Below are 19,338 nucleotides of genomic sequence, written 5' to 3'. Positions count from 1 at the left end.
TCGAGTCTTCATGGGTATGAMGCTACAAGCTTGGCAACACCTGTATTTGGAGAGTTTCTCCCACTCTTCTCTGCAGATCCTCTCAAGCTCTGGTCAGGTTGGATGGGGAGCGTTGSTGCACAGCTATTTTCAGGTCTCTCCARRGATGTTCSATCTGGTTCAAGTCCAGGCTCTGGCTGGGCCACTCAAGGACATTCARAGACTTGTCCCGAAGCAACTCCTGTGTTGTCTTGGTTGTGTGCTTAGGTTCGTTGTCCTGTTGGAAGGTGAACCTTCRCCCCCAGTCTGAGGTCCTGAGTGCTCTGGAGCAGGTTTCATCAAGGATCTCTCTGTACTTTGCTCCATTCATATTTTCCTTGATCCTGACTAGTCTCCCAGTCCCTGCCGCTGAATAACATCCTCACAGCATGATGCTGCCACCACCATGCTTCACCGTAGGGATGGTGCCAGGTTTCCTCCAGACATGACGCTTGGCATTCAAGCCAAAGAGTTCAACTTTGTTTCATCAGACCAGAGAATCTTGTTTCTCACGGTCTGAKAGTTTTTAGGTCCCTTTTGGCAAACTTCAAGCRGGCTTTYATGTGCCATTGGGTTCTTGGTCACCTCCCTGACCAAGGCACTTCTCCCCGATTGCTCAGTTTGGCCGGGTGGCCAACTCTAAAAGAGTCTTGGTGGTTCCAAACTTCTTCCATTTAAGAATGATGGAGGCGGGGCCTCCCGGGTGGCGCAGTGGTCTAGGGCACTGCATCGCAGTGCTAGCTGCGCCACCAGAGTCTCTGGGTTCGCGGCTAAGGCTCTGTCGCAAGCCGCCGCGACCGGTGAGGTCCGTGCAGGCGACGCAAATTGGCCTAGCGTTGTCCGGCGTTAGAGAGGGTTTGGCAGGTAGGGATATCCCTTGTTCATCGCGCTCCAGCGACTCCTGTGGCGGGCAGCGAGTGCGCGCTAGACCAAGGGGGCCAGGTTGCACGGTGTTTTTCCTCCCTGAACCATTTGGTGCGGCTGGCTTCCGGGTTGGAGGCGCGCTGTCGTTAAGAAGCAGGCGGCTTGGTTGGGTTGTGCTTCCGGAGACGCGTGGCTTTCGACCTTCGTCTCGTCCCGAGCCCGCTAGGGAGTTGTAGCGATGAGACAAGATAGTAATTACTCGCCGATTGGATTACCACGAAAATTGGGGAGAAAAGGGATAAATAATATATTTTTTTAAGAAATGATGGAGGCCAACTGTGGTTCCTTGGGGCGACATTAATGCAGCAGATTTTTGGTACCTATCTCCAATCGTGTGCCTCAACCAATCCTCTCTCGGGGGTTCTACGGACAACTCCTTCCGACCTCATGGCTTGATTGTTTGCTCTGGACGTTGCTGTCAGCTGTGGACCTATATAGACAGGTGTGAGGCTTCATGTCCAATCAATTTGAATTTTCCAAACAGGTGGACTCCAATCAAGTTGTTAGAAATCAAACGATGATCAATGGAAACAGGATGCACCTTGAGCTCAATTTTCCAGTATCATAGCAATGGGTCTGAATACTTATGTAAATACGGTATTTATGTTTTCGCTTTGTCATTATGGGGTATTGTGTGTAGATTGATGAGGGGAAAAAAATATTTAATCCATTTTAAAATAAGGCTGTAACRTAACAAAATGTGGAAAAGGGGAAGGGGTCTGAATACTTTCCGAATGCACTGTATAGACACACAGATAAAGAGCTGAACTAGTAATCTCTCCTCTGCTGGGAGATATGGCAGGTCACAGCATGGTTCCATAAAAAAAAAACAGTATGGGCAAACATACAGGACTGTAGGAAGCTACCATGTGAATGGCTTCTGTCATTATACACCACAGGTTTGTATTAAGTTTCACAGCGTTGCAAACACAGCGAGCCTCCTTGTTGCACTTTGTTTAAAAAAAATTAAAAAAAATGGAATATCACCCAAGCAGTGTAGCTGTAACGTCTCATCACTTAAGGTCCTAGGTGTTGTCTGGGCTCTGGGGGACAGGGACACTCACTGTGGGTGGTGGACTGCAMCGACTCGGCCAGGCTGACTGCGGATGGGGTCTTGGTGTTTTCTGAGGAGCGGTCGGTGCTGGTGCTGGGCTTGAGGTGAGGGGTGCTGGGTTGGCCTTGATCCCTCATGGCCGTGAAGGAGGAGCCTACAGAGCTCAGCTGAGGTCCTATCACCTCTCCTCCTCTGCCCACAGAGCTCAGTCGGGGTCGGCCGGTGGAGACACCAACAGAACTCTCCCGAGGTCCATCCCCAGCGGCTGTGGAGGTTGCACCGGCTGAGCTCAACCGAGGTCTGGGGGCCTCCTCGGAGTCATCCCGGGTGGGTTTGGCTGGAGGGTTGCAGGGGTCCTGGGCTAGGTCACTAACAGAATCACTAACATCCCCGACAGCAGGCTTCTTCTCTTCTCCCTGCACCTGGAGGGAAAGAATGTAACATATAGAATAATTAATTAAGTTCAAATTCATACACATTCATCCATACATTCATTCATTCATTCATTCATTCATTCATTCATATAAATTGCATTTATTCAGAAAAAAACATTAAAAAGGTAGGAAACCTTAATTCGACTCAAAGGACCATGAAAGAGGATGGATGGAAATAAACTAGTTGGTCAGGTTGAAATCCCCCCCCAAAAGTTTGACAAACCTCACAGTCTAGCTCCACCCTCTCCACCTCTGTTCCGTGGTCAGGTCTTCTTCCTGGTGCACCATGATTGGACGGAGCCCTGGCACTGTCGTCCACATCAGCACAGTGATTGTTGGTTTGGGTGGCCTGTCCCGCCCCCTCAGTGTTAACAGTGCTCTCAGACAGCCTCATAGAAGCCTGGATGCGCTGTGGGTGGAGTCTACTCAGAGACATGTAGTGGAAGTTGTCCTGCTCTCCTTTCAGCAAGTAACCTGAGAATGACATCCTACGGAACTCCTGTTGAGGGTAAGATTCAAGGGTTAGGGTCAGTTCCATCTCAATCCAGGAAGAAAACTGAAATTCCAATACCAATTTTCCTCATTTAAAAGCAATTGACAGAGTAGAACTTGGGTGTGCAACAACCATGCAAGGTTCCTAACGATGGGAAAAACATATTGACCCCACTAGAAAAAAGGACAGAAACTTGTCACCCCTCCTGGTCATCATCCCAGCCCACCTCTTTGAACTTTTCCAGGGACTGCTCAGGGCCAAAGACAAACTGCAAGGGAACGACCTCAAAGTGGCAGCGTGGTCGCCCGCCWGAGCGAAGCACGTGACCCGCCACCTTCTGTAGCGTGGACGAGCTGATGACCCGGGAGTGACGCAGAGCTGACACAATCTCATCCTCTAGGAGCCAACRGATCTACAGCRAGAGGCAACAGGGAGATCTGAGTGAATGTGCCTGAAATATGTACCTCGGTGACAGAGGAATTCCGGCTATTTAGTGGATCGACTAGCTCAAATCATATCAAGATCGAGATTACAGAGACTGAATTTACCTCCTCCATGGCGGCTAACACGGCTAGTTTGTGGGGAATTGGGAGTTTGGACAAAGAGTCTCCTCCAACCCTGTTGAAATAAAGAAATAATGAACTACTGCAAGGTCATAGAAATCATGCAGGCTGACAAATGTCATCATCAGCCAAACCCTCCTCAACATGCTTTTATCTACCCTTTAGAATCAGTGGTCACCAACCAGTCGATGGCGATTGACTGGTCCATCTTCAAGTCATTCCTAGTGGAACACCTAACAATTCTGTAGAAAAGCCAATGATAAAGGCTTGTACTCCTTTTTGTTTAATTCGTTGCGCTGTTGGCGGTAGGTGCACTTGATTCAGAAGCCATGCGCAGCGGTTAAGTAAAGTGTTCCCATTTTAAGAATTTAATTTGTCTGAAAAGACAAACTCCGCCTACCCGGCGGACCAGGAGATCTGTGGTCAAATCATGTGCACCTACTGTACTGGCCAATCGGATAGCTCAAATCACCGTGCCTACTGTACAGAGCTTCCATGACACTGGTCACAGCAAAGTTCGATACTAACTTACATAAGATTGCATTTATACAGATGCAGGTACCAGCAGTCCAGTAAAATCAAGATCAATCACCCATTAACACCTACTCCTTTAGCCTGCTCCCAGATCTGTTTGTGCTGTAAAGCCAACTGACAACGGCTATACAGCACAAACAGATATAGGACAAGACTTCCCCACTTCTCATCCTTCCCAATGACTCACCCGTCGACCTCTACTACTCTGTCCAGGTTGCCCATCACATCCTCATCAGAGCGGTAGGAAGAGGGCTGATCTGGAGAACGGTTCAGAGACACACTGCTCTCTGACGTGTACCTAGAGAGAGTGCAGGCTGTTAGTTAACATGATCACCTTCTTGTGAAAGAAATGCAGTTTGATGAACATATACACCACAGGGCTCAACCACATTGCACCTTATCAATCCAATGATAATGTGTCCAGGAAGAGTGCCTGTGTGTGTTTGGATGAGTGATATCCTACAAGTTTAYTTTATTCACATACCTGGGGAACCAAAGAGCACCTTACCCCATGAACACTAATTAATCCAAGAGCTAAAATATTTKGGGGGGAGTTTGTCATTTAACCCTTTACACACTCATGGGACTTGGCCTATATGGATAGKACTAAATTTAAATGTTTCTCACAAAATAAATATGAAATGCATATGCATGGTAGCAATTGAGAGGGAACTGTTTGGGGATGATGTGAAAATTATTAGACCAAAATTGAGGACACAACAGTTCACCTGACAAGACTTTTTACACTGTTGATTTTATGTGCATTTTACATTTACTGTACTTKTTGCATTTGTTGATAACAAAATCTGAAMATATGTGGGGTAGGTGCAACATAAGACAAAAAAATGACAAGGGTTTGAGTGAGAGGACTAACTGGTGGCTCCAAGTGACCACASACCTCTCCAAAGTGTACACAGTTCCTAAGTCATTTCAATGCACTTTTATGACTCAAAGAACAGTCAAACTATAAGTTGTTTTTTTGAGCTCTCCTAGCTGTGCTGTTGAGGAACTAAAGCAAGCACACTTGTAGTTGTTTTCTTTTGGAACACAGTCCTGCATCCCCATCAAATCACACAGCTACTGTTGTTGTTTACGCAATCCAAAACCATTCATGCTCTGACATCATTCATAGTATGTTACTGTTCAGCCACTGTGTTCCAATTTATGCGCTTATCATTGGCCAAATCTGTCATTTTCAACCCGCATATGGGTATGAGTGTAAAGGGCTATTTTCGTTCMACATAGTTTTATTAAAGTAGGATCTAACCTGTTGTGTCTCAAGTCTGATTGCATGTCCTCTATCTCCAGGGGTAAGGTGAGAACAAAGATGTCCAGTGTGACAGACAGATTATTCAGATTCACAGCCTGCAGGGCCTCTGCATTCTCCAGACACATGATCACCTCACCTGCAATAACACAGTACACATCTCAACATAAACAGTAGGGCATTAAATATCATTAAAAAAATGTCACACCAGACCTGAGTTCAAATAGTATTTGTTGTCTTTCAAATACTTTGAGTGTAGGAGTGAGCCTGCCTATAGTGCCAGATGGAAGGGTTAGCACTTTAGGAACTAGYCCACTGGTTCCATTGTGCCAGACACTCAAAGTGCAGCTATTTCAACCCAGGTCTGATTCACATGCTGTCTATTGACTTGAGTCTATTCTGTGAGGGGTGCCAGGTACAGAGCAGAGGCAGTGTGTACTCACCCAGGCAGGTGGGTAGCGTGGTTATGGGCATRGATCCGTGGCAACTCTTCATGTTAACAGAGCAGGTGAGGTGGATGAACAGTGGGGGCATCTCAGGCTGTGGCCCCTCTGGCTCCAACAGGCTGTCTCCCTCTAGGATTCTGAAGGAGACATCGTCCTGGTTCACTGTGTTGGAGTCAGACAGGGACTCATCCTCCCACTCTCCCCCTGCCTCCCCCTCTCTGTCTGCCCCTAGGGATCTCCGGCCTCCAGCCCTCTCCTGGTACTCCACCTCCAGGTCTGTGTCGCTCTCCGTCRCAATGCAACAGCCCGACATGTACTCTGAGGTACACAGGTGCATTTACGTTTTTACATCAAAATAAATGTAAAAAACATGTAATTTAGCAGCTGCTCTTATCCAGAGCAACTTACAGGTGCAATTAGTGCATTGCTCAAGGGCACATTTTTCAGCTAGTCAGCTCTGAGAATCAAACCAATGACCTTTGGTTACTGGCCCAACCGCTAGGCTACCTGCTGCCCACATAACGGTGAGATAGTACACAGGATTTATGACGTATCCTTATGACGAATGACGAACTACATGTTCTCTATGGTCCAGAGGATAAGTAGTTGATGTATTGTGAAATAGATAATATAAAATACAAGGATCCTCACCGTYCTCTGTAGCAGGCTCAGCCTCTGACACAACCTCTTCACTAGGTTGTCTCTTCTCTTCCCCATCAGAGTACTCATGAGGAKAACAAAAAATAAAGGAGGAAGGGCACTGTGTTATTCCCAGACCCAGTTATTTATTGTTGAACCAATGTGTCGGCACCAAGTGTTTTCGTCACTGTCCTGGAGTGTGGATACACAACTACTGCAAAGACAGAGCAACTGATAGGAAATAACATACTAGTGTTGCACGGTATAMCAGTACCACGGTAACGTCACCGTACAAAAACGTCATGATACCAACATTTTAGAATACGACACTACCACATTCTTCAGCCCTACAGTTCTAAATAACCAGCTGGTGCCTGTTTATACAGTCAGTTTTGTTTATAAATTCACTTACATATTTTAAGCAACAGCAACTAGTCTCTTGGATACCCCAGTCCAATAATATCCACTTTCATGCGCATCTGACGTGTGGCAGCTTTAAAACTTCTTGTCAATAAAACTTCTTGTCATTTTGACTTTGTAAAAATGTTGTTCCCAAATTAAACTGCCTCGTACTCAATTCTTGCTCGTACAATATGCATATTATTATTACTATTGGATAGAAAACACTCTCTAGTTTCTAAAACCGTTTGAATTATATCTGAGTAAAACAGAACTCGAGTTGGAGCAATCTTCCTGTCAGGAAGTGAGAAATCTGAAATTGGGAACTCTGTTCCTGGGTCAGTTAAATAATTTGCAATTATTCTATTGGTCGACAAGCACTGCATACGATTTCCTCTAGATTGTCCAAGCGTTGAGAATTGAAATGGTGTTGCTAGGTAGATCTGAGGCAGTATAAATGGGTTGGAACGAGGGGGGCACCTTTTCAACGTTCGTCATGGCGCAACGTTCGTCATGAGGAGGACCTCAGGATGGCATTCTGAAAAGCTCACGTTATCGGCGTTAGATATATCCGGCTCTGATTTTATTCGATATAGGTGTTAGAAACTCATAACGTAGTTATTTTAACGAGTTATATCAGTTTATATGAGTATATTGCGATTTTCGGAATTTGCTTTGTTCTGCGTTTTGAAGAGTTGGGCATGTCTGGGCCACATAGCTAATGTTTGCTGCTAATTACACGGTTGAAGACGACATTCTACAAGCCGAGCAACGATTATTATGGACAAAGGACCCTTGCCCAAGATTCTGATGGAAGCTCAACAAATAGTAGAAGTCTTTATGCTGTTAATTCGTATTTATGTTGAAAATGTTAAACAATAATTCCGCCATTAATTTCGGCACGGTCTCGTGAACGCACGCTTTATGTCGTAGTAACGTTAATTTTAAAAATCTAACACAGCGGTTGCATTAAGAACTAATGTATCTTTCATTTGCTGTCAACCTGTATTTTTTAGTCAAGTTTATGATTAGTTATTGATTAGATTAGGTGCCTCTCCAAGATGGCGCCGGACAGATTGCTTGAAGTTTGGCTACTATTGACATTGTATAACCACGATTTGTGCGCTACATATGCACATTTTCGAACAAACCCTATATGCCATTGTGTAATTGATGTTACAGGATGCTATCTGATGAAGTTTATGAAGGTTAGTCAAAAATTATATATCTTTTGCTGGTTTGTTACGATCGCTAACCTTTGCTGCTGGTAAATGGCTTGTGTTTCTGGCTATTGTGGTAGCTAATATAATGCTATATGTGTCCTCGCTGTAAACACTTAAAAATCGGAAATATTGGCTGGATTCACAGATGTTTGTCTTTCATTTGCTGTACACCAGTATATTTTTCAGAAATGTTTATGATGAGTATTTAGGTATTTGACGTTGGTCTCTGTAATTTTCTGGCTGCTTCGGCGCTATTTTTAGATTGCAGCTGCAATGTAGAACTGTGATTTACTAACTGAAATATGCACATTTTTCTAACAAACATATGCTATACAATAATCTGTTATCAGACTGTCATCTGATGAGTTGTTTCTTGGTTAGTGACTTATTTATATCTTTTTTGGTCAAATTTGTGATAGCTACCTATGCAGGAAAAAAATGGTGTGTCTTTTGCTATGGTGGTTAGCTAATAGATACATATTGTGTTTCAATGTAAACATTTTAAAATCAGAAATGATGGCTGGATTCACAAGATGTGTATCTTTCATTTGGTGGTCTTGGAATGTGGATTTCATGAACATTGTATTATATGATATCCCTGTGGCTTTAGGCTAGGCTATGCTAGTCAGCTTTTTTGATGGGGGGGATCCGGATCCGGGTTTGTGACTCGTTAGAGGTTATTAATCATCCTGCCGTATCCCCTACCAGCCCTCACCCACCTGCTTTCTCTCAGCATCCCCTACCAGCCCTCACCACCTGCTTCTCTCAGCATCCCCTACCAGCATCTCTCAGCGTCCCCTACCAGCCCTCACGCACCTGCATCCCTACCAGCCTCACCCACCTGCTTCTCTCAGTATCCCCTACCAGCCTCATCCACCTGCTTCTCTCAGCATCCCACGCATCTCTCAGCTTCCCCTACCACGCCCTCACGCACCTGCATGCCCCCTACCAGCCCTCACCCACCTGCTTCTCTCAGTATCCCTACCAGCCTCACCCACCGCTTCTCCTCGTATCCCCTACCAGCCCTCATCCACCTACTTCTCTCCATCCGCTCTTCCTGCGCATCCATTCCTCAGTTTTTAAAATCTAAATTCAGCCGTGATGGCGAGCCGGGATGCAGACTCTGAGAACATTTGTTACATAGGAGCAGCACGCAGAGCGAGAAATGCTGATATATTGTATAATTTCATCATCACCTGGCATAACCAAGAGCACAGAACAGTTTGAGCAGGCTTTGCAATCGCAAGCCTCTGAGTGACATACACCGAGTATACAAAACATTAGGAATACAGTTGAAGTCGGAAGTTGACATACATTTAGGTTGGAGTCATTCAAACTCGTTTTTCAACCACTCCACACATTTCTTGTTAACTTCTTATGGCTGGGGGGCAGGATTGAGTAGCTTGGATGAATAAGGTGCCCAGRGTAAACTGCCTGCTACTCAGGCCCAGAAGCTAAGATATGCATATTATTAGTAGATTTGGACAGAAAACACTCTGACGTTTCTAAAACTGTTTGATTGATGTCTGTGAGTATTACAGAACTCATATGGCAGGCAAAAACCTGAGAAAAAAATCAAACCAGGAAGTGGGGAATCTGAGGTTTGTAGGTTTTCAAGTCTTTGCCTATCCAATATACAGTGTAAAATTTGGTCCGATTGCACTTCCTAAGGCGTCCACTTGATGTCAACAGTCTTTAGAACCTTGTTTCAGGCTTCTACTGTGAAGGGGGGGGAGAATAAGAGCTGTTTCAATCAGGTGTCTGGCAGAATGCCATGAGCTCAGTCAGGCGCACACCCGTAAGAGTTAGCTGCGTTCCTTTTCCTCTCTAAAGACAAAGGAATTGTCCGGTTGGAATATTATTGAAGATTTATGATAAAAACATCCTAAAGATTGATTCTATACATCGTTTGATATGTTTCTACGAACTGCAATGGAACTGTCGTCTGAACTAAGTGCCTGCGCCGTGTGAATTTGGATTTGTGAACTAAACGCGCAAACAAAAAGGAGGTATTTGGACATAAATTATGGACTTTATCGAACAAAACAAACATTTATTGTGGAACTGGGATTCATAGGAGTGCACTCTGATGAAGATCATCAAAGGTAAGTGAATATGTATAATGCTATTTCTGACTTCTGTTGACTCCACAACATGGCGGGTATCTGTATGGCTTGTTTTGGTCTCTGAGCGCTGTACTCAGATTATTGCATGGTGTGCTTTTTCCGTAAAGCTTTTTTGAAATCTGACACAGCGGTTGCATTAAGGAGAAGTTTATCTAAAGTTCCATGTCAAACACTTGTATCTTTTATCAATGTTTATTATGAGTATTTCTGTAAATTGATGTGCCTCTGCAAAATCACCGGATGTTTTGGAAGCAAAACATTACTGAACATAACGGGCCAATGTAAACAGATTTTTGGATATAAATATGACCTTTATTGAACTAAACATACATGTATTGTGTAATATCAAGTTCTATGAGTGTCATCTGATGAAGATCATCAAAGGTTAGTGATTAATTTTATCTCTATTTCTGCTTTTTGTGACTCCTCTCTTTGGCTGGAAAAAATGGCTGTGTTTTTCTGTGACTAGGTGCTGACCTAACATAATCGCATGGTATGCTTTCGTCGTAAAGCATTTTTGAAAATCGGACACTGTGGTGGAATTAACAACAAGTTATCTTTAAAATGGTGTATAATACTTGTATGTTTGAGGAATTTTAATTATGAGATTTCTGTTTGAATTTGGCGCCCTGCCACTTCACTGGCTGTTGTCATATCGATCCCGTTAACGGGATTTCAGCCCGTAAGAAGTTACAAACTATAGTTTGGCAAGTCAGTTAGGAACATCTACTTTGTGCATGACAAGTAATTTTTCCAACAATTGTTAACAGGCAGATTATTTCACTTATAATTCACTGTATCACAATTCCAGTGGGGTCAGAAAGTTTACATACACTAAGTTGACTGTGGCTTTAAACAGCTTGGAAAATTCCAGAAAATGATGTCTGGCTTTAGAAGCTTCTGATAGGCTAATTGACATAATTTGAGTCAATTGGAGGTGTACCTGTGGATGTATTTCAAGCCTACCGTCAAACCAGTGCTCCTTGCCTGACTCTATGGGAAAATTCAAGAGAATTCAGCCAAGACCTCAGAAACAATTGTAGACCTCACAAGTCTGGTTCACCTGCGAGCAATTTCAAACGCCTTAGGGTACACAATTCATCTGTACAACAATATAATGCAATTATAAACACCATGGACCAGCAGCCATCATAACGCTCAGGAAGAAGACGTTTTCTGTCTCGCTAGAGATGAACGTCTTGGGTGGGAAAAGTGCAACAATCCCAGACAACACAACAGGACTTTGAAGATGCTGGAGGAAACAGTACAAAACGCATCTATATATCCACAGTAAAAACGAGTCTATATCGCCATACTAAAGGCCGCTCAGCAAGGAAAAGCCACTGCTCCAAAACCACATAAAATAGCCAGACTACGGTTTGCATCTGCAACATGGGGACAAAGATCGTACTTTTGGGAGAATGTCCTCTGGTCTGATGAAACAAAAACTATAACTATTTGGCATATGACATTGTTATGTTTGAGGAAAAGGGCAGGCTTGCAAGCCAAAGAACACCATCCAACCGGATGCACAGGGTGGTAGCATCATGTTGGTGGGGGTGCTTTGCTGCAGGAGGCCTGGTGCACTTCACAAAATAGATGGCATCATGAGGGAGGAAAATTATGTGGATATATTGAAACAACATCTCAAGACATCAGTYAGGAAAATAAACCTYGGTCGCAAATGGGTCTTCCAAATGGACAATGACCCCAAGCATAMATCCAAAGTTGTGGCAAAATGGCTYAAGGACARCAAAGTCAAGTTATTGGAGTGGCCATCACAAAGCCCTGACCTCAATCCTATACAAAATGTGTGGGCAGAACGGAAAAAGCGTGTGCGAGCAAGGAGGCCTACAAACCTGACTCTGGTACACCAGCTCTGTAAGGAGGAATGGGCCAAAATTCACCCAACTTAATGTGGGAAGCTTGTGAAAGGCTACCTGAATTACACAAYTTAAAAGGCAATGCTTCCAAATACTAATTGAGTGTATGTAAACTTCTGACCCACTGGGAATGTGATGAATGAAATAAAAGCTGAAATAAATCACTCWACTATCATTCTTATATTTCACATTCTTAAAATCAAGTGGTGATCCTAACTGACCTAAGACAGGGAATTTGTATTAAAATGTCAGGAATTGTGAAAAACTGAGTTTAAATGTATTTGGCTAAGGTGTATGTACATTTCCGACTTCAACTGTACCTGCTCCTTCCATGACAGACTGACCAGGTGAAAGCTATGATCCCTTATTGATGTCACTTGTTAAATCCACTTCAAAATCAGTGTCAATGAAGGRGATGAGACARGTAAAATAAGGATTTTCAAGCCTTGAGACAATTGAGAAATGGATTGTGTATATGTGCCATTCAGAGGATGAATGGGCAAGATTTATTTTTAAGTGCCTTTGAACGGGGTATGGTAGGTGCCAGGCGTACCGGTTTGTGTCAAGAAATGCTGCTGGATTTTTAAAGCTCAACAGTTTCCTGTGTGTATCAAGAATTGTCCACCCAAAGAACATCCAGCCAACTCAATGTTAGGAAAGTGTTCCTAATGTTTAGTATACTGAGTGCATTACCAGAGCTACCATTTTTATTCCTGAGCRAATTTTATATAACTTCACAAACCATGTCGTAGGCTGTTTTAAACTAACCCTGGGTAACTAAATTGTTTTGATAACAAACAGCGTTGTTCAGCCATGTTACCTAGCTAGCTAACAACCTGGTAACTTGACAGTAGATAAGGCACATTTGATTGGCACCAGAAGAAAGGAAAAGGGTCTGCTACTCATGAGATGTGCTTTAAAAAGGTACGATTCATATGGGCCAAATAGAAGTCTAAACCACATCGTTTTACATTTGACATTTTAGTCAATTACCAGACGCTCAGTTAGTGCATTCATCTTAAGATAGCTAGGTGGGACAAGCACATGTCACTGGAATAGTAAGTACACTTCTCCTCAAAGTAGCTATCAGCAAAGTCAGAGCTAGAAAGGGGAGTGAGGGGGTCAAGTGCAAGTGTTGGTTCAGGAAAGTTTTWATTTTTGGGGGCGGGGGAATACTCCTTCTGGTGCTCCTTAAATTCTGTTGGGTGCCTAACATTTGTGTATGTGTTTGTGGGAGAGCGAGTGTGTTTATGAGAGGGAGGGAGGGTTAACTGAAGAGTAAAGAAGGTTTCATGCAGTGTTTTCACATTGACATGCAGATCATTATGCATGTCCAGTATATATTCCTTGCTCCAATTCCTCCAGCCAAATCACAGGTAGGCCTTTGTAAATATGAGCAAATCAGCCACCATGTAGTATTCTATGATACAGTGAACAGTGTCAAGTTAATTCAATATGTGTTGTATTGAGTAGAAGTGTTAATATCATTGACAGGTTTTTGCATAGCACATGCGCATAACATTTAGAAAACGGGAACAAGTGTTCGGATGACAGGGCAAACAGGATGCTAGGCCACTGAATTTTTTCCACCCGTGGTATTGCGACACTACTGGTTATCATGATACTTGGCCTGGTATCGTATCATTAGTAAAATGTTGGTATCGTGACAACACTATAACATACACATACCTCTTTCTTCGATGATGCTGGGCAGTAGTAGAAGTAGTGGGGATGAGAAGGTACGGTCTTGAAGTACTGAGCACTAATTTCCATGAATTTGTCCTGTTGAATACAGGCATTAGCTATCTTTAAAACTGTTCTATAACAAGAATATCAAATTGTAACAATCCATTTCTACATCCTCTATCCTTCAGTTGTTTACCTGTATGATTTTGTGCAGGTCAGGGAAGAGCTCACACTTCTGCTGCAGGTAGAGGAGGGACAGAGGGAACTCTGGTATCCTGGTGGTCCTGGGGGGTTCGTCCAGGCCTAGCCAGGAGGTGGGGGCCAAAGTCTTCCCTCTGGACTCTGCCTCACTCACGTCCTCCATCTCAATACTTGCAGATACAAGGTCATCATGTTTACTTAGAGCACCATTCACTACTGGCAATCAATGGCCTGAACCCAACATGTACCAAAACAAACCAACCAACCAAACCAAAACAAAATGTTTGTTTGTGTCCCAAAGGTCTTGAAGGGACCCACTCTGTGTGAATTCAGCTCTTGACCAAGGTCAGATAACATGCTCTTTCCCCATGTGTCCATGCAGATCATTTTGTAGCAGACCTGGGTCAAATATGTATATCAAATATTTTAAATACGTCAACTGACCTTGGTTTTAATTTGTCAAGGACAGTCCTAAAAGTGCAAACTCAAGATTGTTTGATTGATGGAATTTATTTGGTAATTACAAGGCTGCTCCAGCCGGAGACAACATGCCAGTCAAGCACACATCAAGTATTTCAACTTTTTTAAACGGATAACAGCTCTGTAGGTCCCAGTAGTACCTGGATGAGGAGGCCATGGGTCCCCTCTTGGCAAGCCGGTCCTCCTCTGCATCTCCGATGGTGAAGGTGGAAGGGGTGCTGCTGTGAACCCTTACCCCTCCGTCTCCATGGCTCTCCTGGAACTCCCGGATGTGTCCGCAGAGTGTCTGGAGGAAGGAAGTGATGTCTATCTCCTGGAGAGACTCCTCACAGTAGTCCATGGCTGTCAACACGTCCTGGGAACTGATGTTGTAGGACTGCTGTAGGCTGCGGTACACACCTGAGGAATGGAGAGAACACACACTCACACACTTCAAATACACGCCTGCTGTGTCTTAATTAATCTTTCCACGATTCCTCACGTCTCATCTCTTCGCCTCCTTCTCAACTGCATTAAAGGAGAACTTACAAGTGGACCTCTTCCAATATGATCTGAATAGGAGGTGATGAGACAGGATGTGAGGAATTGAGGAAAGATTCATTGAGAAAGAGCCCCACACTGAGCTATTACATCATCACAACCTTCCCCTACATTCTCAAATACGAATCTGACAAACTATTCTACGTTTAGATCAGCCAAGTACAGCACAATAAATCTACCACGTCTATATTTTATTTAAAAATGAGGAAATAAGGGCCGAGTGGGCGCAGCGGTCCGCTAGAGGAGTTACTACAGACCCAGGTTCATTCCCGGGCTGTGCCACAACCGGCCGTGGCCGGGAGTCCCATAGGACAGCGCACAATTGGCCTAGCGTCATCCTGGTTAGGGGAGGGTTTGGCCACGGGGGCTTTACTTGGCTCTAGCGCCTCCATGTGGCGAGCCGGGCACCTGCAGGTTGACCCTGGGCGCCAGTTGTACGGTGTTTCCTCCGACACATTGGTGTGGCTGGCTTCTGGGTTAAGCTGGCGGGTGTTAAGGAGCGCGGTTAGACAGGTCATGTTTCGGAGGATGCATGAATCCACCGTCGCCTCTACCGAGCCCGTTGGGGAGTTTCAGCGATGAGACAAGATCGATAAAAAAAGGAAATAAACCCTAACAAATTAGTCAATACATTTTTTATAAACTACATCCAAATAAAATGAATGATGCATTTTCAGTACCACAGGGTATAGATTTTGGGTTAACCTCTCGACTCAGCAGTGAGAGAAGAGATGCTGCCATGGCATCACTATATCTGCATGACAGTCAGCACCGGAAACGTGCACCAATGTAAGTCTTCTAGTGTGTGTGTGTGTTTACAGACACTTCTGAATAGCCACTCCTGAAATGACAGCTTAAACACGTCTCGGTAAAAGTGGAGGTGCTATTGAAGGGCCTGCCTGTATGTGTATCAAGAAGTCACAGGCATATAGGGCTCTTGTCAAAAGTAACGCACTATATAGGGAATATGGTGCCATTTGGGACCCGCTGAGATAGTCAGCTACGAGCCAATAATCATCTTTTTTACATTTTGGTCATTTAGCAGATGCTCTCATTTAGAGCAACTTACAGTAGTGAGTGCATACATACTTCCTTTGTTACTGGTCCCCCTTGGAATCGAACCCCACAACCTTGGCGTTGCAAGCGCCATGCTCTACCAACTGAGCCACACAGGACCCCCATGCACACCTCTCCTCCCATCTCATTTCCCTTTAGTGTCATAAAGCAGGGAAAAGTATCATTGGTCTCCTCTATGCCTCAGTCATTTACGAGCCAGAGCAGAGAAGCACAGCATTTCATTTCCTGAGCAGTTAAGGGTTTTGTGACGTCTGGTCAAATACTAGCTACACAGAATGATTAAGCAGTCAGACTGGACTAGTCACCTTTGACGTAGACTCATGACAGGATGTTTACCATAAATGTTAACGTCTGTCAGCGATACTTGCATAATCTGACATAGGGGACAAGGAAGGCACTGGCGACAGTCTTTGGCAGAGGCTTTGAGAGGGATGGAGACTTCCTTTCCTGTTCCCTTTAGTTCAAATTTGAAATCTTCCACCCCCAGAATCAAAGATTTTAATATAGAATTGGTTCAAATCAAGATTTAATTATTGGTTCTGAGATTACCTTTGACGTAGCTGTGGCGGTAGTGCATAGCCTTTGACGTAGCTGTGGCGGTAGTGCATTGCCTTTGACGTAGCTGTGGTGGTAGTGCATTGCCTTTGACGTAGCTGTGGTGGTAGTGCATTACCTTTGACATAGCTGTGGTTGTAGTGCTCCTGTAGCAGGCTGCAGTAGTTGGCCAGTTCCTTGTGTTTATGAGGCTGCGACATCAGGTCTGTCCAGGAGGAGGTGCTGCTGCGTTCCTGAGATAGAGACCTGTTGGGAGGGAAGGGGACAGACATCAGACAGACAGAGACACACACGCACAACCACACCAACACCGTTACAGAATAAGAGGAAGAGAAGCACACTCAGAATCAGGAAGCCCAGTAGTAAATCTGTCAGAGAACCATACAAGCCGTAGAAAGGAGGGAGCATAGCCTAATCATTAAATATAACAGTTATTTTAACACGCTGCATATCTCCTTACAAACACAGTCTCTAATCACAAGTCATAAAAAACACAAATCTCTGATCTTTAATCTCCGTTAGAAAAAGAAACACACAGTCCAGCTCCATATAATGCTGCATTATGCATTGAGGTGAAGAGGCTGCTGTTAAAGTCTATTCACTTGAGGTTAAGGGGACACTCCACAACATTAGAGCTCCAAAGAATGCTTTTTAAGTGGGGAAATAAGCAGTTAAGAAAATGTATCCAATATGGCAATACTTTGTGTCTAATGTTCATCGGAGGTCAACACAGTCAAACATGTACCATGATACACAAGTGTATAATTCCCAGATTTCACAATGACAAAAAAAAGAGTACAAAGAAACTTGTTTATCCATNAATCTTCCACCCCCAGAATCAAAGATTTTAATATAGAATTGGTTCAAATCAAGATTTAATTATTGGTTCTGAGATTACCTTTGACGTAGCTGTGGCGGTAGTGCATAGCCTTTGACGTAGCTGTGGCGGTAGTGCATTGCCTTTGACGTAGCTGTGGTGGTAGTGCATTGCCTTTGACGTAGCTGTGGTGGTAGTGCATTACCTTTGACATAGCTGTGGTTGTAGTGCTCCTGTAGCAGGCTGCAGTAGTTGGCCAGTTCCTTGTGTTTATGAGGCTGCGACATCAGGTCTGTCCAGGAGGAGGTGCTGCTGCGTTCCTGAGATAGAGACCTGTTGGGAGGGAAGGGGACAGACATCAGACAGACAGAGACACACACGCACAACCACACCAACACCGTTACAGAATAAGAGGAAGAGAAGCACACTCAGAATCAGGAAGCCCAGTAGTAAATCTGTCAGAGAACCATACAAGCCGTAGAAAGGAGGGAGCATAGCCTAATCATTAAATATAACAGTTATTTTAACACGCTGCATATCTCCTTACAAACACAGTCTCTAATCACAAGTCATAAAAAACACAAATCTCTGATCTTTAATCTCCGTTAGAAAAAGAAACACACAGTCCAGCTCCATATAATGCTGCATTATGCATTGAGGTGAAGAGGCTGCTGTTAAAGTCTATTCACTTGAGGTTAAGGGGACACTCCACAACATTAGAGCTCCAAAGAATGCTTTTTAAGTGGGGAAATAAGCAGTTAAGAAAATGTATCCAATATGGCAATACTTTGTGTCTAATGTTCATCGGAGGTCAACACAGTCAAACATGTACCATGATACACAAGTGTATAATTCCCAGATTTCACAATGACAAAAAAAAGAGTACAAAGAAACTTGTTTATCCATAAAAAAAAAAGTTTTTATCATAGGCTAAGAGGAGAGATTGTCATAGCACAATGCTAGTAGGGTCTGCAAATCTCAGACAAAACRACCCTAACTGCAAGAACCGGGGAACCTACAATAAGTAAGATATTGCCAGTTCACACAGCAGACATGTTGACTTTTGGCAGTTCTACCCATTAGTACATGACTGTAGACAGAGAGACGGCCTCCTAAAAGAAGCTAGGAGCTCCAGCAAATATAAGGGTCATGCTTTGTGGAGTCAAGCCTTCAAGTATGTCTAGAGGCGACAGTCTTCTCTGGAGGTAGATACCAACATCCCCATAGCAACACAAGCCTGGAGTGAGATAGTGATTTACTCAACCCCAGGAGCCTCTCCCTGGTCTGAAAACAGAGATGGGAGCATGTAATTAGGCCTAAGCTCCTCCCACAGGCACCGATCCGAAACACCACAGCTCAGTTAATCTTTCCATGACTCCTTGCATCCTTTCCCCTCACCTCCTTCTCAACCGTATTGGTCCCATCCCCTATCCCCTCAAAGCAAAGATTAGTTCCATGGTGTCAGGCAAGCTCAATCAAGTGCAGATAAAGTACTTGAAAGAAAACAAATACTATTGAACACAGATGTGCTCCCCATCAGTAGCCCAAGTGTGTGTGTTACTGGATACCTGAAGAAGATGTCCCTTGGCTGCCTGTTGAAGTGGGGATGGACTAGCTGGTCCTTCAGAGAGTCCAGGGAACAGTTATAGACGTATACAGGGCAGCACGGATGAGACAGGTCCCCTGAGCTCTGCTGGTACACCTGGCTACTGAACGTGATGTGGAAGTCTCCCTTCTGGGGCTCAGCAAACTGCACCCCATCCCTCTCATCCACACCTGAGAGAGGGAGGGATAGAGAGAGCGGGAAAGGAGGGAGAAAGAGAGAGAAGTGGAGAGAGGGGTAGAGAGAGAATAATTTACAGCTACAACTAGAGAGGGGGGATTCATTTCAGCGTGACGCCAGAAAGCAAAATAAACACAATTTGTTCTGGGAGCCCCATCCTTTCCCTTCCACAACAGTAATATTATGTTATTGCTGA

At 44.1% G+C, this 19,338-nt stretch overlaps 1 protein-coding gene across 1 annotated transcript in view; it reads right to left on the bottom strand.

Moving 5' to 3' along the window:
• The window catches only part of LOC112070955 (KICSTOR complex protein SZT2-like), a 71,872-nt gene that overhangs the window by 11,218 nt on the left and 41,316 nt on the right, over positions 1 to 19,338 (bottom strand). The window contains exons 25-38 of the mRNA XM_070439187.1: positions 18,928 to 19,135; positions 17,441 to 17,692; positions 16,661 to 16,788; positions 14,511 to 14,769; positions 13,886 to 14,060; positions 13,693 to 13,785; positions 6,385 to 6,457; positions 5,731 to 6,051; positions 5,288 to 5,426; positions 4,208 to 4,318; positions 3,472 to 3,541; positions 3,150 to 3,335; positions 2,654 to 2,929; positions 2,007 to 2,418 (exon numbers count right to left, since the gene is read on the bottom strand). Of these exons, the coding sequence (XP_070295288.1) occupies positions 2,007 to 2,418; positions 2,654 to 2,929; positions 3,150 to 3,335; positions 3,472 to 3,541; positions 4,208 to 4,318; positions 5,288 to 5,426; positions 5,731 to 6,051; positions 6,385 to 6,457; positions 13,693 to 13,785; positions 13,886 to 14,060; positions 14,511 to 14,769; positions 16,661 to 16,788; positions 17,441 to 17,692; positions 18,928 to 19,135 (2,703 nt within the window). The remainder of the gene's footprint in view (positions 1 to 2,006; positions 2,419 to 2,653; positions 2,930 to 3,149; positions 3,336 to 3,471; positions 3,542 to 4,207; positions 4,319 to 5,287; positions 5,427 to 5,730; positions 6,052 to 6,384; positions 6,458 to 13,692; positions 13,786 to 13,885; positions 14,061 to 14,510; positions 14,770 to 16,660; positions 16,789 to 17,440; positions 17,693 to 18,927; positions 19,136 to 19,338) is intronic.

Source organism: Salvelinus sp. IW2-2015, unplaced genomic scaffold, assembly GCF_002910315.2.
Source record: "Salvelinus sp. IW2-2015 unplaced genomic scaffold, ASM291031v2 Un_scaffold1467, whole genome shotgun sequence".
Lineage (NCBI taxonomy): Eukaryota > Metazoa > Chordata > Actinopteri > Salmoniformes > Salmonidae > Salvelinus > Salvelinus sp. IW2-2015.
This window is presented reverse-complemented; position numbering and strand designations above follow the sequence as displayed.